This window comes from Varanus komodoensis, unplaced genomic scaffold (assembly GCF_004798865.1).
Source record: "Varanus komodoensis strain SLA01 unplaced genomic scaffold, ASM479886v1 scaffold6_2, whole genome shotgun sequence".
Lineage (NCBI taxonomy): Eukaryota > Metazoa > Chordata > Lepidosauria > Squamata > Varanidae > Varanus > Varanus komodoensis.
Window position 1 is genome coordinate 23,166,096 of NW_025336346.1, and position 22,471 is coordinate 23,188,566.

The 22,471-nt window shown below is 42.2% G+C and overlaps 1 protein-coding gene across 12 annotated transcripts in view; it reads left to right on the top strand.

Annotated features, from left to right (window-relative positions):
• TMCC1 (transmembrane and coiled-coil domain family 1) overlaps positions 1–22,471 on the top strand; it is a 135,355-nt gene that overhangs the window by 22,872 nt on the left and 90,012 nt on the right. The window contains exon 2 of one of the 12 annotated variants that reach the window (XM_044451399.1): positions 12,417–12,494. The exons of the other annotated variants lie outside the window; for them this stretch is intronic. Coding sequence (XP_044307334.1) covers positions 12,456–12,494 — 39 coding nt within the window. The 5' untranslated portion in view covers positions 12,417–12,455. The remainder of the gene's footprint in view (positions 1–12,416; positions 12,495–22,471) is intronic. 12 annotated transcript variants of the gene reach the window in all.

Genomic DNA, 22,471 nt, shown 5'->3' on the forward strand with positions numbered 1-22,471 from the left:
ACTAAGCATACAACCATGCTACTTATGAATAATAATGTGGCATTTAAAAGGAAATTTGGAGTGAATCGGCAATGTTTTTGTACTGTGAGCATTAGTATAAACTTGGATGAAAAGAGTAACCATAGTTCCCGTTGGACATATTGGCACTTATCTGACACATATCTGATACACACACACACACACACATTCCCAAAAGCGTAAAAATGACAGCCATTGAACAGGATGATGGTTTTATTATAATTATTAGTCATTTTAAAGTACTTAAAATTATCCATGTGCTATACACATATTAAATGTTTCCTTTGTAATACTAATTGTGCTTTTGACAAAATGATGATCACCCTTAAAAATATGTCAATCCAGGGACCTTTCAAGATATGAAAAAGTGTACTGAAGGTCAGGTATTCTGCTTAATGGAATTCAAGAGGAAGACAGTCTGGAAAGTACTGTGAAAATTTGTGCTGGGGATCCTACACAGTGGGAGAAATAATCGAAGCATAGTCTCTGTGGGCTGCTACAAAGTCTGTCATTATGCACTGCTTCTGTTATATTTTCCTCTACAATCTGAATATAAAACGTGTTGAAAACATTTGCTGATTGTGTTCCCCTTTCCACATCTGTTCAAGGACTTTCAAGGACATACTAATTTCTTCATGGTCATGCCAGTAATATGTATTGCATTCCTTGGAGGTCAAGTGACCTGCCTTTTAATTGTATGTTAAACACAAGAACTCAGATTTGCCCAATAATTTCTAAGATGCAAAAACTTGTGGTCAAATTCCTTTAAAAAATCATTTGGTAACATATTGTCTTAATCAAACAAATTAGCTGTGGCCCACTAGCATTGCAGAAATCCACTGTAATATGATCATTAGATCATTCCATAATGGTGTAAGCTCTTAGCCTAAAACTAGATTGATTACTGTGAAAACTGCCAGTGCTGTCCATCTTGGTTTTGTTCGAAGCCATAGTTTTCAACCAGTTAGTGGAAATAAGTTGTGTTCATGTTATTGTGTCTGTTGTGTGGCGGAGCAAAGAAGCATTAGTTTGCTGTCGCTAGTGTGTCCTTGAATCGGTGTTCAGCAGTGCTGTTCTGAGACGTCCTTAGCAAATGGGGCCCTGAACCCCTTAAAGACAACTGTGGCAACTGAGTCGAGAGAGGTTGTGCAAGCCCTAGAACAATGTCTGGACTTAGTGATGGGCTGGATGAGGGCCAGTAAACTGAAACTGCATCCTGAAAAGAAGTCCTGTGGGTAAGTGGTTGCCAAGACTGGGAGACGGGCTTATTGCCTGTTCTCCATGGAGTTGTATTCCTCCTGAAAGAGAGTCTGGGGGTACTCCTAGATCCATTGCTGTTGCTGGAGTCTCAAGTGACTGCTGTGGCCTGGAGTCCCTTTGACCATCTCTGATTAGTTTGCCAGATACATAGTTTGGTGACAGTGATACAGGTTCTGGTAACCTCAGTATTGGATTACTGCAATCTGCTCTATGTGGAGCTTCCCTTAAGGCCACTCTGGAAGCTGTAGTGAGTGCAGAATGCAGCAGCTGGGCTGTTACACTGTCTCTTTACAGTGTACAACTGCTGAAGGAACTGTATTAGCTATTGATTCATTTACTGGGCCAGGTTCAAGGTTTTAGTACTAGTGTAAAAACTGGGAGCCAGGATTCCTGAAAGAGTACCTTCTTCTTTACTGACCTGAGTAAGGTTACTGTGGTAATTGAAGGACATACTCTTGATGGTTCCACATGGACCCATGGCTCAAATGGAGTTCACTAGGAGAAGAGGCATTAGCATGGCAGTCCTATTTTTATGGCATTCCCTGCCTTAGGAAGTCAGGCAGGCACAACCAGTTTTGGCATTCACTAAAGGCAATCTTATTATTATTGCTATCCCACCTATTCCTAGAGACTGGGATCCTTGGCTGATCACAATATTAAAATTCACACTGTTAAAGCATGCAAAAAGCATAAGAAAGTTAAAAATATAATTAAATCAACTTCATATTAAAATTAAATCTCTATATAGCTTAAAAACCCTACAAAAATATAAATAGTAAGATTAACCCAGCACAAACTCACAGGTCATTCCCAAACGCCTGCTGGATTAAAAAAGCTTTAGCCTGCTTACAGAACCATAACAAGGAAGGCATGAACCTAGTCTCTCTAGGGAAGGGTATTGGGATAGGGACAAAGAAGGCTGTCTCCTGCGTTCCCACCAAATATGCATGTGAGGGTGGTGGGACCAAAAGAAGGTCCTCTGCTGAAGTCCCTAGGACCTGCACAGGCTCATGCAGGAGAATATAGTCTTTGAGATAGCCTGGACCCAAGTTGTATAGGGCTTTATAGGACATCACCAGCATTTTGAATTGTGTCCTGAAACAGACTGGGAGCCAGTGAAGCTATTTAGTTGTATGCTTCATGCAGCTAGCCCCTGTCTGGCAGGTCTCTGAAACAGCTGAAATTTCCAAGCTTCAGAGGCAGCCCCACATAAGAGCACATCACAGTAATCCAGATGGGATGTAACTAAGGCATGTATCACTGTGGCCAAATCAAACTGGAATTATTCTAGGATTTTTTTAACTGAGCATTCATGGTCTTAATGTTACTTCGTGTTTTAAGGTCTCTAATATATTGCTTATATTCTTTTGTTTTAGCCTTACAGTGTTAGCTGCTCTAGAATCTGTGTGGATATGGAACTGGTACCACGACTGAGTTTTATTGTTGTTTTATTGTCTGATGGGGTTGCCTGGGGAGTTCACAGGCGCCACAATTGGGGTGGTGTTGGGCAGGAGAAGATATGGCATTGGGGGATTAACACGTCATTATAGAAGAAGGAGGGGCAGATGCTTGGTATCTGTCCCCTCTTCTGGTTATTCCCCCAACCAGAAGATTCTGGGCAACTTTAGCAACCGCCCCTTGGGCTTGACAGTGCTGCTCCTAAATGCCAGGTCGGTCTCAATAAAACATCCCTCATCCATGATCTAATAGTGGATGAGGGGGCCGACCTGGTTTGCATTACAGAGACCTGGGCAGGAGAGGGTGGGGATGTAGCCCTCTCTGAGCTGTGTCTACCTGGGTATCTAATCCAGCACCAGCCATGCCCTGGGGGGGGGGGGCAGTCTGGTTCATCGAGCTTCAATTTCCCTCGTGGGGCTTTCTGTCCCCTCGAGACCAGGCCTAGAATGCTTATACCTGGCAGTGGGCGACCAAGACAGATTAGGGATTCTGTTGGTGTACTGTGCACCCTTCTGCCCATCAGACTCCCTGCCTGAGCTGACAGAGATTATCTCGGACCTGATGTTGAAGACCCCCAGGATGCTGGTCCTGGGGCACTTCAGTCTCCATGCTGAGTGTTCTGACCGGGGTGGCTCAGGACTTCATGGCTTCCATGACAGCCATGGGGCTGTCTCAACATGTCCTTGGCCAAACCCACAAACAAAGTCACACTCTGGACCTGGTTTTCTCAACGGGACAGGAAGAGGGTGATCTGGAAGTGAGGAACTTGTGTCTGACTCCCTTGTCATGGTCAGATCACTTCCTCGTGAGGTTTGAGCTCGGAGCTGGCCTTTCCCTCTGTAAGGGTGCGGACCCCATTATGATGGTCCGCCCTCGGAGCTGGATGGATCCGGATGGATTCCTGAGGGCTCTGGGGGATTTTCCAGTTGATAAAGCTGGCACTCCTGTTGATGCTCTGGTTGAGCTGTGGAATGGGGAAATGACCAGAGCTATTGACATGAGCGGTCCTAAGCATCCTCTCCCACCAGGCAGATCCCATTCATCTCCATCGTATACATCTGAATTGTGGGCATCTGGTCCATCTTTATTAACTGAATTTCAGTTAATGAGGCCTGATGATGTGGACAAGGTGCTTGGACAAGTATGTCCAACGACCTGCTTACGTGACCCTTGCTGTTCATGGTTACTTACCAAAGCCAAACACAGGATTTGTTCCTGGATCCAGGAGGTTATTAATACCTCACTGAGGGAAGGCTGGGTCCCTGCTTCTTTAAAGGAGGCAGTGATCTGACCTGTCCTAAAGAAGGCATCCCTGGATCCAGAGATGGCCACCAGTTATACACCAGTGGCCAACATTCCGTTTCTGGGCAAGGTGTTGGAGTGGGTGGTGGTGGGACAATTCCAGGCACTCTTGGATGAAACTGATTATCTGGTCCCATTTCAGTCCTGCTTCAGATCCGGTTACAGTACTGAATCTGCGTTGGTTGCCCTGTATGATGACCTGTGCAGGGAGAGGGACAGGGGGAGTGCGTCCCTGTTGGTTCTCCTGGACTTCTCAGCGGCTTTTGATACCATTGACCATGGTATCCTTCTGGATAGGCTGTCGGGACTGGGAGTAAGAGGCACTGCTTGGCAGTGGTTCCACTCCTACCTTTCAGAAGGTGGTGCTGGGGGACGTTGGCTCTGCACCATGGCAATTCTGCCATGGAGTACCGCAGGGCTCCATTTGGCCCCCTTGCTGTTTAACATCTACATGAAACCACTGGGTGAGGTCATCAGGAAGTTTAGGCTGCGGAGTCATCAGTATGCTGATGACACCCAGCTCTACCTCTCCTTTTCAACTAATCCAGGTGAGGTAGTGGCTGTCCTGAGCCAAGGTAATGGTCTGGATGAGGGCCAATAAACTGAAACTCAATCCATATAAGACAGAGGTCCTGTTGGTAGGTGATTCGAGTTTCCAGGTAAGTGACCTGGGCCCTGCCCTGGACGGGGTTGCACTTCCTCTAAAAGACAGAGTCCACAGCTTAGGGGTGCTCCTCAACCCGGAACTGTCCCTGGAAGCCCAGGTGACAGTGGTGGCGAGGAACACTTTACTTCAGCTCCGGCTGATCCATCAGCTGTGTCCTTACCTGGAGAACTGCCTGGCAATAGTGACACATTCACTGGTTACCTCCCGTTTGGACTACTGTAACGCACTCTATGTGGGGCTGCTCTTAAAGACTGTGCAGATACTTCAGATGGTGCAAAATAGAGCTGCCAGGATGCTGTTGGGGACCGGTCATTATTCTCACATAACTCCAGTCCTCTATCAGCTCCATTGGCTTCCCATTGAAGTTCAGGCTCAACCATTATTTTACAGTTAATTAATTTTAATGGTATATTTATTTATTTCATTGTAACCATGTCGTGGTGTAGCCAATTTATTTATTTGTTTAGGATTGGTGGGGTTTTAATGTTTGTAAACCACCCAGAGAGCCCTCTGGGCTACTGGGGTGGTGTATAAATGCAATAAATTAATAAAGTAACTAACTGTAAAATACTATAAATAAACCAATATGAGCACTTTGGAATAATGGCAGGATGCAAATGTAGTAAATAAAATGTAAATCATATAGAAATATGCATTTTGGTCTGATGCAACATCTTGTAGTTAGTCTGTTACATTAAAGCCTAAATTTATAAACGGTGTACTTTGTCCAGATCTGCTCTGAACTCCAGTATTAATGAAGAGGCAGCCGTTGGCACATGTATGCACACACACCTCCATCCAGTGGAAACTATTCACAATTTGAGCAAAACTGTTTTACTATATTTAATGGTCAGCAGGGTGGTAAATCTGGTTCTCAGGACCATAATCTATTTGGGATTGAAGGACGGTATAGCAAGGAATTGTAGAGCTAAACCACGTGGCTTTAGGTTACATATTTATCAGTAATGTTTCAAGTTACATGGGAATTAAAGACTGTCAGTTGTATAACTGTACAGATCAATTTTAAGACTTGCTTTAGGCATGCTGGAAAAATATCACAAGCCCAGTGCAAGTTAACCACTGCATTTATTTTGTTATACCTTTCCATTGCTCCCAAGCACATCTCCACAGTCTGGGCACAAGCTATCTCTTTATAACAGATGCTTACACTGAAGAAAACTTGTCACCCAAATTTGGACGTAATGTTCAGTTAGTGGTACTCAGTGTAGGAAAACCTCTTGCAGTCTGTCATTCTTTCTTCTACTGCCAGTGTAGTGCAGGAGTGCAGAAGAGAGATTTTGAAACCTGGTTTGCCTAATTACCCACCCTGGTGCATCCAGGTTCTGAAACCCCAATGATCCATATGCACAGTACCAAACTGATTTTTCCTGAGGAATGCAGATGGCGAGGAAAAAGTTTATAGAGCAAAATTACTCAGATGAAGAGCAAATAGAATGGCAGCATAAATCAGAAAGCAGCAATGTAGGAGGAAGAGAAATGGAAAGGCAGGTAGAGTGTCATACTTGTAGAATTCAGTACTCCAGTGTAATGTATTTAGAGAAACATTTAAAGTCAGTGTTGCTTTGCTTCATGTTGTATACACCCTATAATACATCATTCTGTCACCAGATTTGCTTTACTGTGTTCTACATTTTGAACCCAATTAATTGTTTAGCTATTGTTAAAAAGCATCTTTTGTTGACAGTGTACATTTTTTATTTTTTAATTTATCTGTTTTATAACCTAATATGTTTAGGGTTACTATATATGGAACACACAATAAGATTGAGACATAGAGCTGGAATACTTACTTAAGAGGGTGGTGTTAGACACATGCCTGCTTGTTTCCCATCAGCAGCTGGTTGACCACTCTGTGAACAAACACTGGCCTAGATAGGTCTGATTCAGCATGGCTCATATGGTGTTATATAATATTATTATTGGATCAGAAAGAATTTAGTAGGAAAATCATGTTTTGAGTTCAGACTTGATTTTAATTCTTTTCCCCCAAAATCTTACAGGTTGATACGGTCTTTTGCTTCAGTTGATATAAGATACTAACATTAGTTGTGAGCTTAAGTAGACTCCGGGGGATGGTGGAGGACAGGAAGGCCTGAAGGAATGTTGTCCATGGGGTCGCGATGGGTCAGACACGACTTCACGACTAACAACAACTTTCACATTAGTGATAGATGACGTCCTCAATTTCTGGGTTGTGTCATCTTTGCATGTGTTGACATTTGCATGTGACAGAAAGCCAAAAGATTTGAGTTAAGTCAGGATATGTGCTAGCAGAGAATACGTACATGCTAACCAACCAGTAGATTGGTTTTCTCTTCTCTTCCCAGCCCCACACCAGTTTCCATGTCCCTCTGGCTACTTGCTTCCATCTACACTCCCAGCTGCTTCTTGGTCAGTGAGAGGGACCGAGGAAGCAGGACGGAGCACCCTGCTAGTCAGGGGAGGGGCATTCAGCAAACTTCAGACCAGATGGCCTTTGTTGCCAGCTGCTCCAGGGCACCAATGAGGAGGAGATGGCAAGGCCACTCAACTCAGCTGGACCACTCTAGCCTGTGCCAGCTTCTGTACCCCTCTAGCTGCTTGCTTCCATAGCTTCCATAGCTGCTTTCTGGTCAGTGAGAGGGAGCAGGAAAGAGTGCCCTGCTGGCCTGGAGTGGAGCATCCAGCTGACTTTCAGCCAGGTGGCCTTTTTTGCTGTCTGACAGTAAGCGTGGCAGCTGAAGGGTAGTGCCAAAGGGCAGTGCTTGTTTGGCAATGGTTTGGGGTGGTTCTGAGCCTGGGTGGGTTTTTTCCCCCTCTTTCCCTTTTTTGGTTCTTGTCCAGTGTATTCCGTTATTTCTTACATTGTTCTGACCACAGTACCAGTTTTATGACAATACTATTTTTATTGTTTTAGATGATATTTTAAGATGGTTCTGGGAGACCCTGGGGGATGTGGTCACAGATAGGGGGAGGTATGATGTTGAGGGAGCAGTGGGCCAGCAAAGGAGAAAAGGGGTTACATATTTAACTGCTGTCCCCTCTTCTGGTTCTTCCACCATCTGGAGGATTCCAAGCAACTATAACAGCCTACCCTCAGGCTTGGTGCTGCTGCCATCGAAACCCAGGCTGTCCCAAAATAAAATTCCTCTCATCCATGATCCTATGGTGGATGAAGGGGTCGACCTGGCCTGCATTATGGAGACCTGGGTGGGAGAGAAGGGAGACGTTATCCTCTCCCAGTTGTGCCTATCCAGGTATTAGGTGCAGTACCAGCCTCACCTCTATGGTTGGGAGGAGAAGTAGCCATAATCTATAGGAATATACTTCCTCTCTCGAGGCTTTCTGTCCACTTGGAGATGGGTGTTGAGTGTCTGTAGCTGGTGCTGGGCAATCAAGACAAATTAAGGATTCTGTTAGTATATTGCCTATCCTGCTGAGCTGATGGACGTGGTCTCAGACCTGGTGTTGAGGACCTCCAGAATGGTAGTCATGTCACTTGCCACTCACTGATAGGGTTTTGATATGAGTCTGCAAGCAATTGATTTATTATGGGCTCTGTGTAGTCAAACTTCTCTGCTAATGATAATCTGTATTTGCAGGTAATCTGTATTTTCTATACAGATTTTCTATTTTCTGATCCTTTCAGGGTTTTTTTTCCCAAATAAGCACATTGTAGCATGGAGAATAAGCTAATTAAAGTTTTGGAACAAGCTGCTTACCTTGTAAATACAGTACTCTCCATGCTGTACTTAACTGTGGAATATGTTAAATATGTACTTCCTCCATAATATTGCTTAGCTGTGGAATTAGAATGACAACATTACACTTAGTTTCATGGATTGTAATGTACATTCATTCTATTAAAAGCCTAATAAATATAGTGAAAACTCTAGGATTAAAAAATGCTTAGGTATAATTCTGAGGAATGTGTCATGTAGTTGATTGTGAGTTTATTGAAATTTAGGATATTGGAATAAACAGCTACTAAAACATTCCTTAAGCTTGGAGGATTGGGATCACTATATCTGATTTGTCTAGAAATCATATTACAGCAAAGTTGCTGATTTCTTGTTGGATTTCTAATGAAGTATTGAAGGAAAAACAATTTTATGTTGATCTGCACAATTATACCAGACTTTGTAGACAGTGAGCCATTGATTTGTAACTAACAGCACCAATTTAGTAACATTTCTCAACACTCCTGTGCTCCCTTTGAGTTAACTGATTTGTCTCCACAAAAACTTGTATTACCATAATAGCTAGACTTTAACTCTGATTCCTATATTCTTGCTTATGATGCTTTGTGCTGCAGTAAAAATGAGATACAGCACAATCCTTCTGCCTTCCCAGGAACCTGTGTTTTTGCCCAAAGCAGTAGACAGATCTGGGTTACAGCTGGTCTTTGTTTTCAGAAACGAGGATCAGACCTTGCGCTTTTGTTCCAAAATCATAGGCGTAATCAGATTTATTTATTTCAGAAACGCAATAGGTCTGAATTTTTCTTCCCCCTGTTGTGAGCCAAGGTTCCTCCTTCACCAGCCAGAATCCTTTTTCCTTACAAATGTTCTTTATTGCCTCTAGTACAAGTCACTCCTACCAAATCTCTGAGCATGCGCAGAGCAGTTTGTTGAACCCAATCTAGTGATTACTTCCAAGTAATCTCTTTATGAAGAAGCCTGATTCCTCCCCCTGCAGGAGGAGTTGTCTGAAGGCATGTCCGCCTTCTTTCTGTACACTGCTCATCTAACTGGGCCTCTGGCCTCTGCTGGCACCTTGCCACAGGGTTCAGCTCAGAGGGAGGGAGCTGGTCTGCATCTGGGAGCCCCTCCATTCCATTCCCAGTATCTGTTTGGAGTGGCGAAGCGTCTGCCCTTGAGCTAATTGCCTTGGCCTCCTCTCCCTGTTGCATCCCAGGACCTTGAGCCAAAGCCTGCTCCCCAAACTCACTGAGACATTCTTCATCATTCAAACCTGAATTATCACCTGCGATGCAGTTGATGCCTTGTGGGAATGCTCACCCCATCCCTGTTGACCCCAACACCTGCCTTCTTTGACTTTTTATTAGTTCCTTCATGTTGATTTTTTTCTCTAAAATATTGCTATCCATATACATTAGATATGTATAAATACAGTATTTTCTAAATACTAAAAGCCCTCCATTTTCCATCATTTTGTTAGCATCTAAAAGTGTATTAAGAATCAATCCCTCATCCCACCACGAGTTACCGTATTTTTCGCTCTATAAGACACACATTTTCCCCCCTCAAAAGTAAGGGGAAATGTCTGTGCATCTTATAGAGTGAATGTGTGTGTGCCCAACGTCCAGGACGCTGCTGGCCACCTGCACCACGTGGCACCACGTGGCCGGCACGTGCTCGGCGCGCCCTGCTCCACCCCCCCCTCCAGCGCAGGTGAGAGCTGTGCCGCTCAGGGGGAGGCGTGTGGAGGAGGAGGAGCCACGGCCTTTAACCCGCCGGCTGCACAGAGAGCACGGAGAGACGGACTGCTCACCCCCACCACCTGGGAAGACCTGCCGCTGCCGCCGCCGCCTGCCCAGAAGACCATCGCCAGCACGCTGCCAGCCGCCTGCACCATGTGGCACCACCTGGCCGGCACGCGCTCAGCATGCCCTGTTCCGCCCACCCCCCGGCGCAGGTGAGAGCTGTGCCGCTCAGAGGGAGAGGTGTGGAGGAGGAGGAGCTGCAGGCTTTAACCCGCCGGCTGCATGGAGAGACGGACTGCTCACCCCCACCGCCTGGGAAGACCTGCCACCGCCGCGCCGCCCAGAAGACCACCGCCGGCACGCTGCTGGCCCCACGTGGCACCACCCGGCCAGCACGCGCTTGGCGCGCCCTGCTCCGCCCCCCCTCCTCCGGCACAGGTGAGAGCTGTTAATCACAGGTCGGTGTGTGTTTTCAAATGGCAACCCGTCTTTCAATGAAGCCCATGGGGAGGTGATGGGGAATGTGCCTGTGATTATCAGGAAGCTTTCCATGGATCAGTTATCTGTTAGTTGATCAGACACATTTTTTTTTAGGATCAGTGGATATTTGAACAGCATTACCTTCGTGTATGAAGTTTATTCTTCAAAGGCTACTTAGTCTGCTGTGTGTTTGATTTACCGTACAATATCTCATTTTTTGTCAGAAGTTTTTTTCTGTTATTTACTAGTAGGGCAGCGTGGACATTACTGGCTTTTTTAGATTTGTTATTGAATTGTCTGCAGCAACTCTTGTATAACTGGTGTAGATTGTGGATTCCTTCAGTAATTCCACTACTGTCTAAGAAAGTGATGTCAGTGATTGTGAGCAACAGAGCTTCATAAATTCTGACTCTAGTGATGATGAGTTCTATGGGTTCAACGAAAACTAGAAGAGTACTCGAACTTTAAAGTCTCTCTTTTGTTAATGACAGTGATGATGGTTCTTAATGCCACTGTTGACTGCTGTTCACTTTACAAGGTTGAAATACGGTATTACTATATTCTGTTATAGTTTATTAAATAGTTTAGTAAACCACTTGATTCAGAATATTTTTTTCTTGTTTTCCTCCTCTAAAAACTAGGTGCGTCTTATAGAGCGAAAAATACGGTAACTGTTCTCACTTGGTTTTCTTTCTTTTGCAGAACACTTGAATAAACAAGAATGTGACTAGTCTTTGATTTTGGCCACTAAGCCTATTGTTTGGATCTGGGTTTAAATAAGATATTTGATCTGAGGCTTTATTTATTGTATTTATATCCTGCTTTTTTCCTTTTAAGGAATTCAGAGCAGTGCACATCATTCGCCTCCTGCTGATCTCAATTTTATCCTCATAACAACAACCTTGTGAGGTAGTTTGGGCTGAGAGTTTATGACTGGCCCAAAGTCTCCTAGTGGGGAGTCTGGCTGAGTGGAGACTGAAACGCAGATCACCTGCATCCCAGTCCTGCACTCCTACACCACATAGACTCTCAAATTTAGTTGATAATATTTACAGAAGTACACACTGTACACACCCCTGCTCCCCCCCCCCACATACTCGGAAAGTGTGTTTCTTGCAGTGCACATCTAAAACCAGTAGGAGGTAGTATTCACTTTGAAAGAAGGACAGTTATATGGGACCTTTTTGTAGAATAAGAATGCTGTATACTAGTCTCTAGTCTCTGAAGATTCTTTCAGTTGTGATGAAAATTCTTTCAGTTGTGATGAAAAAAGGCTCAGTAAAATTCCCAAATTATCCATATTCCATGGAAGAATCTTGGTGAGTTTAAACTAAAGAAAGGTTGATGAGCAATCTTACCTCTTAAAAGTGGCGTGGTAGATTTTTTATTGTGGATTGAAAGTGTATATCCTGTTCCCTAACAAAATGGGACATCACTCTGTACCAGCTAGCAGATTTGTTTGGGGGTGGGGGGATTGTTTCATCTTAACATGGATGTTGATGTGTCTTCACTGATGATATACTGCGCTAATTAGAGGATTAATCTGCAGTTACATTGCACTAGCATACACACAGGCTACATTTCCTCTGAATGATATAAATATTTAAAATAACTCTTCTTGAAGTAATGTTTACCAGAAATGTCTGTGGAAAAAATCTGTCTGCACAGGAGAATATTTTGTAAGGACAATATGTCTCATAGGCTTGCTAGACTTGCTTGTAGCCTGTGGAACAGTAATAAAATATTACTGCAAAATATTTAAATAGCCAATCTCTCTTGGTATAGCGATCAGTAGAAAATTGAAAACTCCTTAACCGAAGAAACATGGAAGAAGATTTGGATAGCCCAAGATCTGAGGGTAAAGTGAGTAAAGATAATATTACTATCTCTGTGGTGGTACAGATTAAGTAAAGTTACCAAATCAAGGTTATAAAGTAACTGAATCAAGGAAGAAATTAAGAGTATGTAAATTGTAAGGTTTGACTTCTGGTATCTTCTGTTTCATTGAAATTATCTATCAGACAATGACTACTTTCCCGTATCAAAACTTTATCTTTCCAGTGTGTTTGTCTGCTAATTTTCAGCCAAGATTCAACTAGGTGACATTCTCAATGAATTCTTGGTGAAAAGCCAATGTTAATATGAATGTTGTTCTGAAAAGAATAGGTGTAGTTTAGCCAATGCATCTGTGTACCATAGTAGATGGTTGCCTTTTGGTACAGTTTCATCTGATTGTCATTCCAACTGTGCTACATTTTTCTGCATTATATTAATCAATTTAATTGGAATTTGGGGAGAGTTTAGGGGGAAAGGTAGTTATGTCTTGCAGTAATAGGCAACTGTCATTATCTTTGCTTGCCCTCATTTGAATATATAATGTCACATTTGGAATTCTGTGTACAGTTACAGTCATCACATTTTAAAAAAGGATTTTGTAGAACTCAAAAAAGCACAGAAAAGAAGAGCTAAAATGATCAAGGGACTGGAACAACTCTTCTTTGAGAAAATGTAGCAATGTTTGAGGTTGGTAAGATTAGTAAAAAGTTTGTATACGGAGACATGGGCTGCATGTTACCCTATGAGCTTTACATGTTGTTAAGCCTGTTGGCTGTCTTTGCTGTCTGCAAGGTCAATAAATAGATTTACTTAAACTTTTGGCAGTTAAAGCTCATAAGGGTTTTAAATCAGGTGTGACTACCCTTACATCCCCTTTTGCTTATTGAAAAGTTTTAGTCACTCAAGAGCAGACTTGGGCATCGTACGGCCCGCGGGCCACATCCGGCCCGATGGCTGACCCTGACTGGCCTGCATGAGGTTGCTGGCAAATTAAAAGTCAATGCAAATATATATCGTCATAATATAGATGCAAGCAATACAACTGCACTGCTTTTATTTTGAAGGATCTGCTAAATTGAATTGAATTTATTGCTTTTCGTGTAATGTTAATATTTTTGTGAATATTCATTAAATAGTGTTGTTTTGTGCTCCACATTTTCATTGTATCATTGTAATATTTCATTTACTGTTTTTATAGAGATACATTATGAGCAGAGCTGTAAGTGTATTGGTCCGGCCCTTAACAACTGTCAAAGTTTCTCATGTGGCCCCATAGGAAAATTAATTGCCCACCCCTGCTCAAGAGTATTCTCCTAAAGTACAATTCTAACTCCAGATCATAAGACTTATGTTTAATCTATTCTGATAAAATTTCCATACCCATTGCTGATGCTTTGTACAGAGATCAGATTACAGAGCAAGATAATTCACTGTCACAGGGCAGTGGGCTAACTGAATATTGAGAAGGTACTGTCTCAGCTGCAGGATTGTTTTATAGGCAGACTTTAATCTCTTTCTTTCTCCTCTGTGCATTGTGATAAGAGATCTCTTTTATACCGAGCAATAGTTTTGAATAAAAAGTATAACAAAACCTAAGAGTACATGCTGTTAAGAACAACGCATAGAATATTTGTGCATGCGTGTAAACCTTTATTATTAGCAATAAATGAATGAGGAGACCTTTTCTTATTGGGAAATCTTTATCCATTCCAAACATAACTCCATGATCAAGGTGTATATGCTGGTAAAAATATAAGCAGAACCTTCTGTCGTGCATAGGCTAGGCCTCCGCTTAGGGCCTGGCCCCAGAAACCTGTTTTTCAATGCTTAACTATAATTAGACACTGTGTGTGTGTGTGTGTGTGTGTGTGCACGCGCGTGTGTAAAATAGAGGGGTAAAAGTCATGCTTTTGTGCATCTGCAAACATTATTTTGGTATGTAATAACCATGTGCCTATGAGCTTCCTGTGGATAATTTCCTTAATTAATAATTTTGGTGCATCACCCGAAAGTATATTTGAGCCACAGGATCTCACCTACATTGTAGCAGGCACACAGTCATTCTCATGCACCTGCAGGTAAGGACATAGCAGTTTGTTTGTCATCAATCAATACCATTCAAGACACTGATAGTAGAAACAAAAGGAATGTGAGCCAGTACTCTTCCTTCTCTTAGGACACATTGTGCTGAGCTCTCTGGCTGACATCTCCCACTGAACTGGTAGTGGGACCATCTAAATTGCTAGATAATAAAGTAAAGAGGGATCAGAGTTTATCATCCATGAATTGGTCCAGATCTTTTTGATTCACGTATATATGCTAGGGAATAGACCTGCATAGTGTTTCTAGTAGAAGCAGATCATATAATCTCTCAACTGTGTCTCAAATGATGCTGGTTTACTTTGTCTCATAAAAGTCATAAGCCACTGAAAGAAAGAAGTCCCTATTTGCATAACTTCTCCTTCATCTAAATATTCCTCTTCCTGAACCTTAGTCACACTAAGTGAAAGGTTTGTAGAACAGTGGCTTAATGAAGAATCAAGCACTGGATGGATTCTCATGACACACTAAACCAGTGTGTGACTAAGCTACATAACAGACAGTGGGACTCACTGTGGATTGTTTTCCAGCTCCTTTCCACTTGGTCCTTTACCACAGTGGCCTGGTAGAACTGGTTTTGTCTCTGCCTCCCTGCTCTGATTGCTGTCCCTTTTTGTTAACTGCTGGGGCTTGGGGATGGGTATGCTTTTCAGAGCCTGAAAAATGCATAATTGGCGTCATTTTGTTACTATCTTTAGCCCCAGAAAATTATGAAATGGTGTTTATCATGTAAATCAAATATTGTTTTTTCAGAGATTCACAACGGTGTACTTGTCAGATTATATGTCAATGTTCTTGCAAGTTTCAGCTGTCAAATGGAAGGAAGTTCCTTTGTCATATAGGTTGAAATTGACAAGATGAGGCTACATGTAGGTTAACTTGCACACAGTTGCTGAGCTGTCAGTCGAAGATCAGGAATGAGGAAAACAGGGTCACTAAAGGAGGGTGGCAACATCCCACTTAGCAGTGGAATCTTCTGAATTTTAAGAGTTGACATGACCCTTCCCATTGTCCTCCTCATTTTCAATATTTCTCTGGGTCTCTAGCAACACCAGAAGTGGAAGATATTCCCTTCCCCTTTTAGAATGTAGTAACAGCTTCAATGACTGCAGTTCCCTGAAAATTCTTAAAAAAAAAAAAAAAACCCTTGACAAATTTCCACCTATGTTACCAAGTGCACTTTTCTCTCTTTGACGAAAACTTTCAAGAACATGGACTGGGCAAGAGTATGTATGGCATTGTAAAGTATGGCATTCATTTGAACAAGAACTAGTAACAGCCACCAATTTAGATAACTTTAAAGGGAAATAAATTAATGGAAGAGAAGGCCATTAATCGTGATAGCTGTGTGCTCCGGTATCAAAGGCAGTATGCATATGTATACCAATTGGAGAGAAAACATGGGCAGGACTCCTAGTCTTATCCAGTAGTGCGCTTACATTTTAAAGATGTGTTTGAGGAATTACTACTGATTTTTTTCTTTGTCATTGTTTATTAATAGGTACATTTGTATACTATGCATAAAGTGTGCTGTTTCATACTGTGTGGAATGTTAGTGCTAACTGCTGCTGAATCAAATCATGGGTCAAGAGTCCTATGAATACTTCTATGTGCTTCAAATACCAAGCCTGTTTGGAAGTGGGTGGATTTTCTCATATTTAAATAGGTGTTCAGAACAAAGCAACTGTCTTAGGTCTCTTAATTTTGTAGTTTTTAAATGTAGGTGGTTTTTTGTGTGAGCACAGATCAAGTTTTTTAAAATTTTTGATGTGTATTATAGGACTGTGAAAGCATGGGTATTGCCTTTTTAAGATTGCAAAAGCAGGGTCAATTCAACAGTGGAGAAAGGAGCAATTGCTGTAAATCAGCAGAAAAACTGGAGTTTAGGAGTTTCACAGAACTTTTCACATCTTTACAGTGGGAGTTTTCACATTCAGAAATCAAGATTGTGCAGTATGGAGACATTTTCTAGTGCTAGAATCTTAATATAAATCTTTTCTGGCTTAAGCTGTGCTAAGGCAATTAACAGAAATTTTCTGTGGCAATGGAAATTGTGACTGCTCTCACAGAAAGCAAATAACCATAGGGGCTTCCAAACTTTAGCATTATGCCAACAGAGGGTGCTCTGGGCCTTCTGAAAATGGTTAGCATCTCAAAATGGTTCATCTGACATATTTAGATAGGCTATTACATAGCTGTGATGCACACTGACCACTGTTATAAATAAACACGCCCCAGTCACAAGTTGCTATTGCTTGTTGTGTTGTCTGAGTCTGAATGTGTGCAGCAGGAATTATTTGAGAGTTAAATAACCCTTCCATAACCAACAAATAACCCCTGCACCTAGGTTCAGATGAGATGGAAAGTCATAGTAACCCCTGGGTGGGGTTTGCATATTCTTGCTGGTAGATAGCGCTCAGTTAATTAAGCAACATTGGGATGTTGTTTCAATCCAAACCGAAACAGTGATGTCAGTATCTTTTTATGAAATGATAATCAAATGTACTGTGGTTTTGGTAATTTTGTTTTTGTTGTATAAAGGTTTACATGTTATTCTTTTAATGTATATATGTTATGGAGAAAGGATGATAAGAGTTAACATCTCAACATCAAATATAGAGTAATGATGTGAGGTATAACAGAGGCAAGCCCAGTAAATAAAAACATCAGATTAAAAATTAGTGTAGTGGTTAGAGTGTTAGACTGGGATTCAGGAGAAAAAAGGTAGAATTTTGAAAAGTGGCAAAAAAAGGGGCAACCAAAATGTTCAGAGAGCAAATCAGCAATGAGAAGAAGTTGCAACATTTGGGCCTTTTTAGGTTAGAAAAAAGGCAAAGAACATGATCAAAGTTTATAAAATTCTATAGTATGGTTAAGAAGATGTATATTTTAGCATAATAAGAAGAGAAAAGCATCAGATTCAACCAGTGAAGATGAATAGTGGGTGACTTGGAACAGATTTAAAAGAGGTACCTCACGCAGCACATAAATCTGTGGTATTAACTACTACAAGATACTGACCAATATTTAGATAGCTTTAAAAGAGGTTATATGTGAGCGAGAGGGCTATTGCCTTTGTGGCTTCCAGTAGGCATCTGGTTGGCTACTGTTGGAAACAAGATTGTGGATTAGATAGCTTGTTGTTTGATTCAACAGGTGACTTTTATTGATTTTACTTGGCTTGTACCCTGCCTTTCTACCAAAAATATGGCACTCTACAATAATATTTGATTACAACAATAATAAAACAATACATTAAGGTACAAGAACAAAATTAACATTAAGCACAATAAGACCTGCTTAAATGCTGAAGCCCTGTTTGCATTAAGCAGCCTTTGCCTGTGGATGGACAGCAGAGAAGGAGAAAAACTACCCTCCCTTGGCAAGGAGTTTCACAGCCTAGGAGTGGTCACTGAGCATGCCCTGTCTTGCATCACCATCAAATGTGATTCTGAAAGTGGTGGTGCCAACAGAAAGATTCTCCTAAAGATCTTAATGCAGATTCTTATGGGAGAGGGAGATACTTCAAATAATGACCAGCACTTTTCAGTTGTGCCAAAAACAGGCAGGTAGCTGGTGAAGCTGTTGTAACAAGGAGACTGTTTTTTCCCCTATAACTGGCCCCAATAGATAGTTTGCAGCATTCTTGGCTAGCTGAAGTTTCTGAACAGTTTTGAAAGGCAGCTGCATGTAGAGCACAGTATAGTAGTTCAAACAGGGTGTAACTAAGGCATGCATTAGTGTGGCAGATAGGAACAGGTGCAGTTGGGCCTGAAAGACACTGCAAGCCTGAGTTTTCAGGGGAGTATAACCCATCCAGGACTCACTGAATCCCTATCCCCTTTCATCTGATCAGGAGTACCTCTGTCTTTTCTGGATTAAGCTTATATTTGTTTGCCCTCATTCAATCCATTACAACTATTAGACACTGATCTGGAACTGAAACAGCCTTCTTAGTTTTAGATGGAAAGTAAAGAGAGAGTTGGCTGTCATCAGCATATTCATGGCACTGAACCCCAAAGCTCCAGTCACTCTGTCTCAATGATTTCATGTATATATCAGACAGCATGGGGGATAAGTTTGGGACCCAGCAGGTCAGTGGCCACATCATCAGATAAGATTCTTGCTGTACCATCTTCTAGAAGTTCCCTTCCAGGAACAACCAGAGAGGAATGGCTGGAAGGCTGATTGATGCTATTGAAAGTGCTGAGAGGTCCAGGAGAACCAACAGAAACACTGTCCCTGTCTAGTTTCAGCATAAATTGTCCAACAAAACAACCTGTTCTATAATCATATCTGCACTGCAGCCAATTTGAAAGGAATCTGGATAACCCAGAAGCTTCAACGGCCAATAATGGAATATTGAAGACCGGCCAGAAATGATCCACTACAGTGGGGCTTGGGGAGGGTTTCTTTTTTTAATGAATATCTTACCATTCCCTTTTTTAGGAAAGATGAAATAGCATCTATTCTCACTTCTCTCTCCCCCTCCTTCACCACACCCTGGTAGCTCCCTGTCAGTGGGCACCATTGTGAGTGCAGATACTATAGCTGCTTATTTTCTGGCTGGGCATAGCAAATCTCTACTGTGGCATTCCCCAGGACCATTGATGGGGGTGATGGGAGATGTAATTGAATGTATCTGGAGAACACTACATTGGGGAAAGCCTTCTTTGCTGCACTGTCTCTTTAGTACCTCTAGGCAATTGGCATCAACCTTTTCCATTGCCCTTGGTTGATCCATTTGGTAGCACCAGCATACATTTCCCTCAAACTCTGATTCTCAGAGTAATTTCTGATATGAGCATATTTTTTTCTAGCCACTACATCTCTCTGGAAAAAGTCAGTCAGTTTTGACTGCAATCAAATCTAGTCTTAAAATGAAGAAACCATATGGGATTCAGTTTCCTGGATCCATGTATTTTCTCCAAAACAACCAGTTGTTAGTGAGGACCAGTTACTTTCCAAGCATCAGGGATGGGTTGAATGGCACAAGAATGTGGGCAGCTGGTAGAGATACTATTGGGTGACATCATAAAATCAGCCACATGACCAAATCGATTACTTTCTACTACTTGCCAAATGGGGAAGAAACCAGCTAGCCCTGATATCCATAACGTATTCTCAGTTGGCTGGTATATAAATGTAGTGGCATACACCTTTCTTAGGTTGCCTTAATACTGTATACTTTCCTAGGACTGGAAGCCTTTTTATTTTTATAGCTCTCCTTATAGTTCATGGATATTCCTGTGTCATTGAAGTCTCTTGCTAGTTTGCTTTTCTCCTGAAAATGTGCTTTCAAAATGTCTTAGTCCATTCCATCTTCAAGAACACAAAACAAGTTGGGGAAAAGTGATATGTGTAAAGGTTTCATGCATAAAAAGCACCCACTTTATGCACATTGGTTAATGTTAGAACATATTATCAAATTTATGCTAACTTTAAATAATTTGGAAGTAAAATTGACACGGTGAGTTCAGGTGACTTGTTACTTACCATATGGTGTGTATGTGCAATGCCTCCTTGCCCCAACCCTTGCCCAACCTAAGATTTCCTATGAATAACTTTTGATTAATGCATAGCAATGCCATTTTTGTTAATAACTCATATAGCTGATACTTACTAATTAATTCTGTTCCCTCTGGAACTATCATCATCTAGATAGCTAATTAGATCTACGGAGTATGGAGTTTGGTGGGATTTGACAATAAATGAAATACACTATGCATCCTGTTAATGAAAATTGTGTATCTCTGTCCCCAAAGATAATACCGCTGTATTCTAGACCAGGAGTCCTCATTTTTTTTTACCAGGGGGGCAGTTGAAAGCTGCCAGTGCTGGGTGAGGGCCGGAAAGGTGGTGCCGGCAGTGCGCGGGGGCCAGCAAGGGGGCGGGGTGCACAATGAGGCGAGGCATGGCTGGGCGTGTGCGGTGAGGGGAAGTGAGGCGAGGTGTGGGTGGGCACGTGCTGCGAGGCAGACGCATAAGGCAGCGGCTTGCTTGCTTGGAAATCATTTTCTCCAAGCAAACAAACCACACGCAGGGTGAGGTGGGCAGTGGTGGGCGCATGTGTGGGCGCGGGCGGTCCAAATGGGCATGGCGGACCAGATCTGGCCCCCGGACCTTAGTTTGAGGACCCAAGTTCTAGACTGTGAGCAGAAAATGACACCAAAAGGTGTTAGCTTTTATTATATAATAAAAGGCTAATTTATTTATAGTTTGGTGCCCATTTGAGGTATTTTATAATAATTTGGTGTCTGTGATGGCCCTTCTGTGGGTAGATTGGTTAGTCTTCTTTTCTAACCCGTCTAATGTTTTACTTGAATATTATAATCACTGGACAGAAGTTCCTAAAGTCTAATGAATTTACTGTGGCATAAGCTGTTTGGGCCAGAGCTCACTTTGTGAGACATATGAAGTGGTTACCTAAGAGGGAGGGTGTTCAGCTTCTACTTGACTGGTTGATTCCAAAAGGTGGTGCTGGGAGATTATTGCTTTGTGCCATGACAGTTACGTCATCAGTATCCCTTTTTACCCCTTATGCTATTTAACTTCTACATGAAACCGCTGGGGGAGGTTATCCAGAGGTATGGGCTGAGGTACCACCAATATGCAGATGCTACTCAGCTGTAACTCTCTTTTTCATCAAACCCAGCTGAGTTGGCAGCCACTTGAATCAGTGTCTGAGCATGATCATGGATTGGAAGAGGGCCAATAAACTGAGGCTTAGTCCAGGCAGGACAGAGGTGCTGTTAGAGGATGGATCATCTGTCCAGTTGGGTAATATCCAGCCTGTACTCCCCATAAAGGACAAGATTCATAGTTTGCGGGTGCTGTTACAGTTGGAGTTGTCATTTGAGGCACTTTTTATCAGCTTAAGCTAATATACCAACTACAATGCTATCTGGACAGTGAGAGCCAAGCTACAATTATTCATGCTCTAGTAACCTCTTGTTTGGATTACTGCAGTGAGCTGTATGCAGGGCCACCTTTGAAAACTGTCCAGAAACTTTAGCTGATCCAAAACAGGACAGCAAGCTTGTTAATGGGCACTGACTCACAAGAAAATGTTATGCCAGTCCTCTTGCAGCTGCACTGGCTTCCAGTTGAAGGCTAAGCCAAATTCAGAGTGCTAGTATGAACATTCAGAACTTTAAAACGGGTCCCCAACCTGTGGCTTGGCTGGCAGGCAGTGATGTGTATGTGTACCCTGCATTTAATTTGAAGCCAACTTAATGGCATATCCTCTGCTCCAGGCAGGAGGCTGCCCTGTCACTTGCTGTTACACTCTGTCTTCCCTTTGTTGGAGGGCCCCAATTTTTAAAGTGCTAGCATTGTGTAGATTTAAATCTCAAGGCAGTGTGTTTATTAAAAAATAAATCTCATAGTATTCATTGTACTTAGGATTGCAAGTCTGACATCTGGTAGGTCAAATTCATAATACATTAAAAAAAAATTATTCCTAGCCTGTGCTTATGCTCGATATTCCTTAGAACTGTAGAGTCAGGGGTCTCTTCTCTTCTTTCCCATGGTCGAAATGAAAATTCTCAGCTAACAGCATCCAGAGTGGGGTGGATTTGATGAGAATGGGAAGAGTTCAACTTCTATAGCTATGCTTCTCATATTTTTTTATTTATTCGAGGATAATACTGTAACTCTGCTAAAAATTCTGTAAGAGATGTCTGCAAAAGAAAGTGCTGCTTCAAAGAAATGGGAAATTGCCGATGAGCACCGTGTCTTTAATGACAAATGGACTATTGTGTACTTCTTTGTTTCAAACAAGGATAAAGCAGTTTGCCTGATCATGTCTTGAAACTGTCTCAGTATTAAAGGAGTACAATGTTAAAAAGCACTTTGTATCCTGTCACAAGAACTATTCAATATATCAAGGGAGGTGCAAGTAA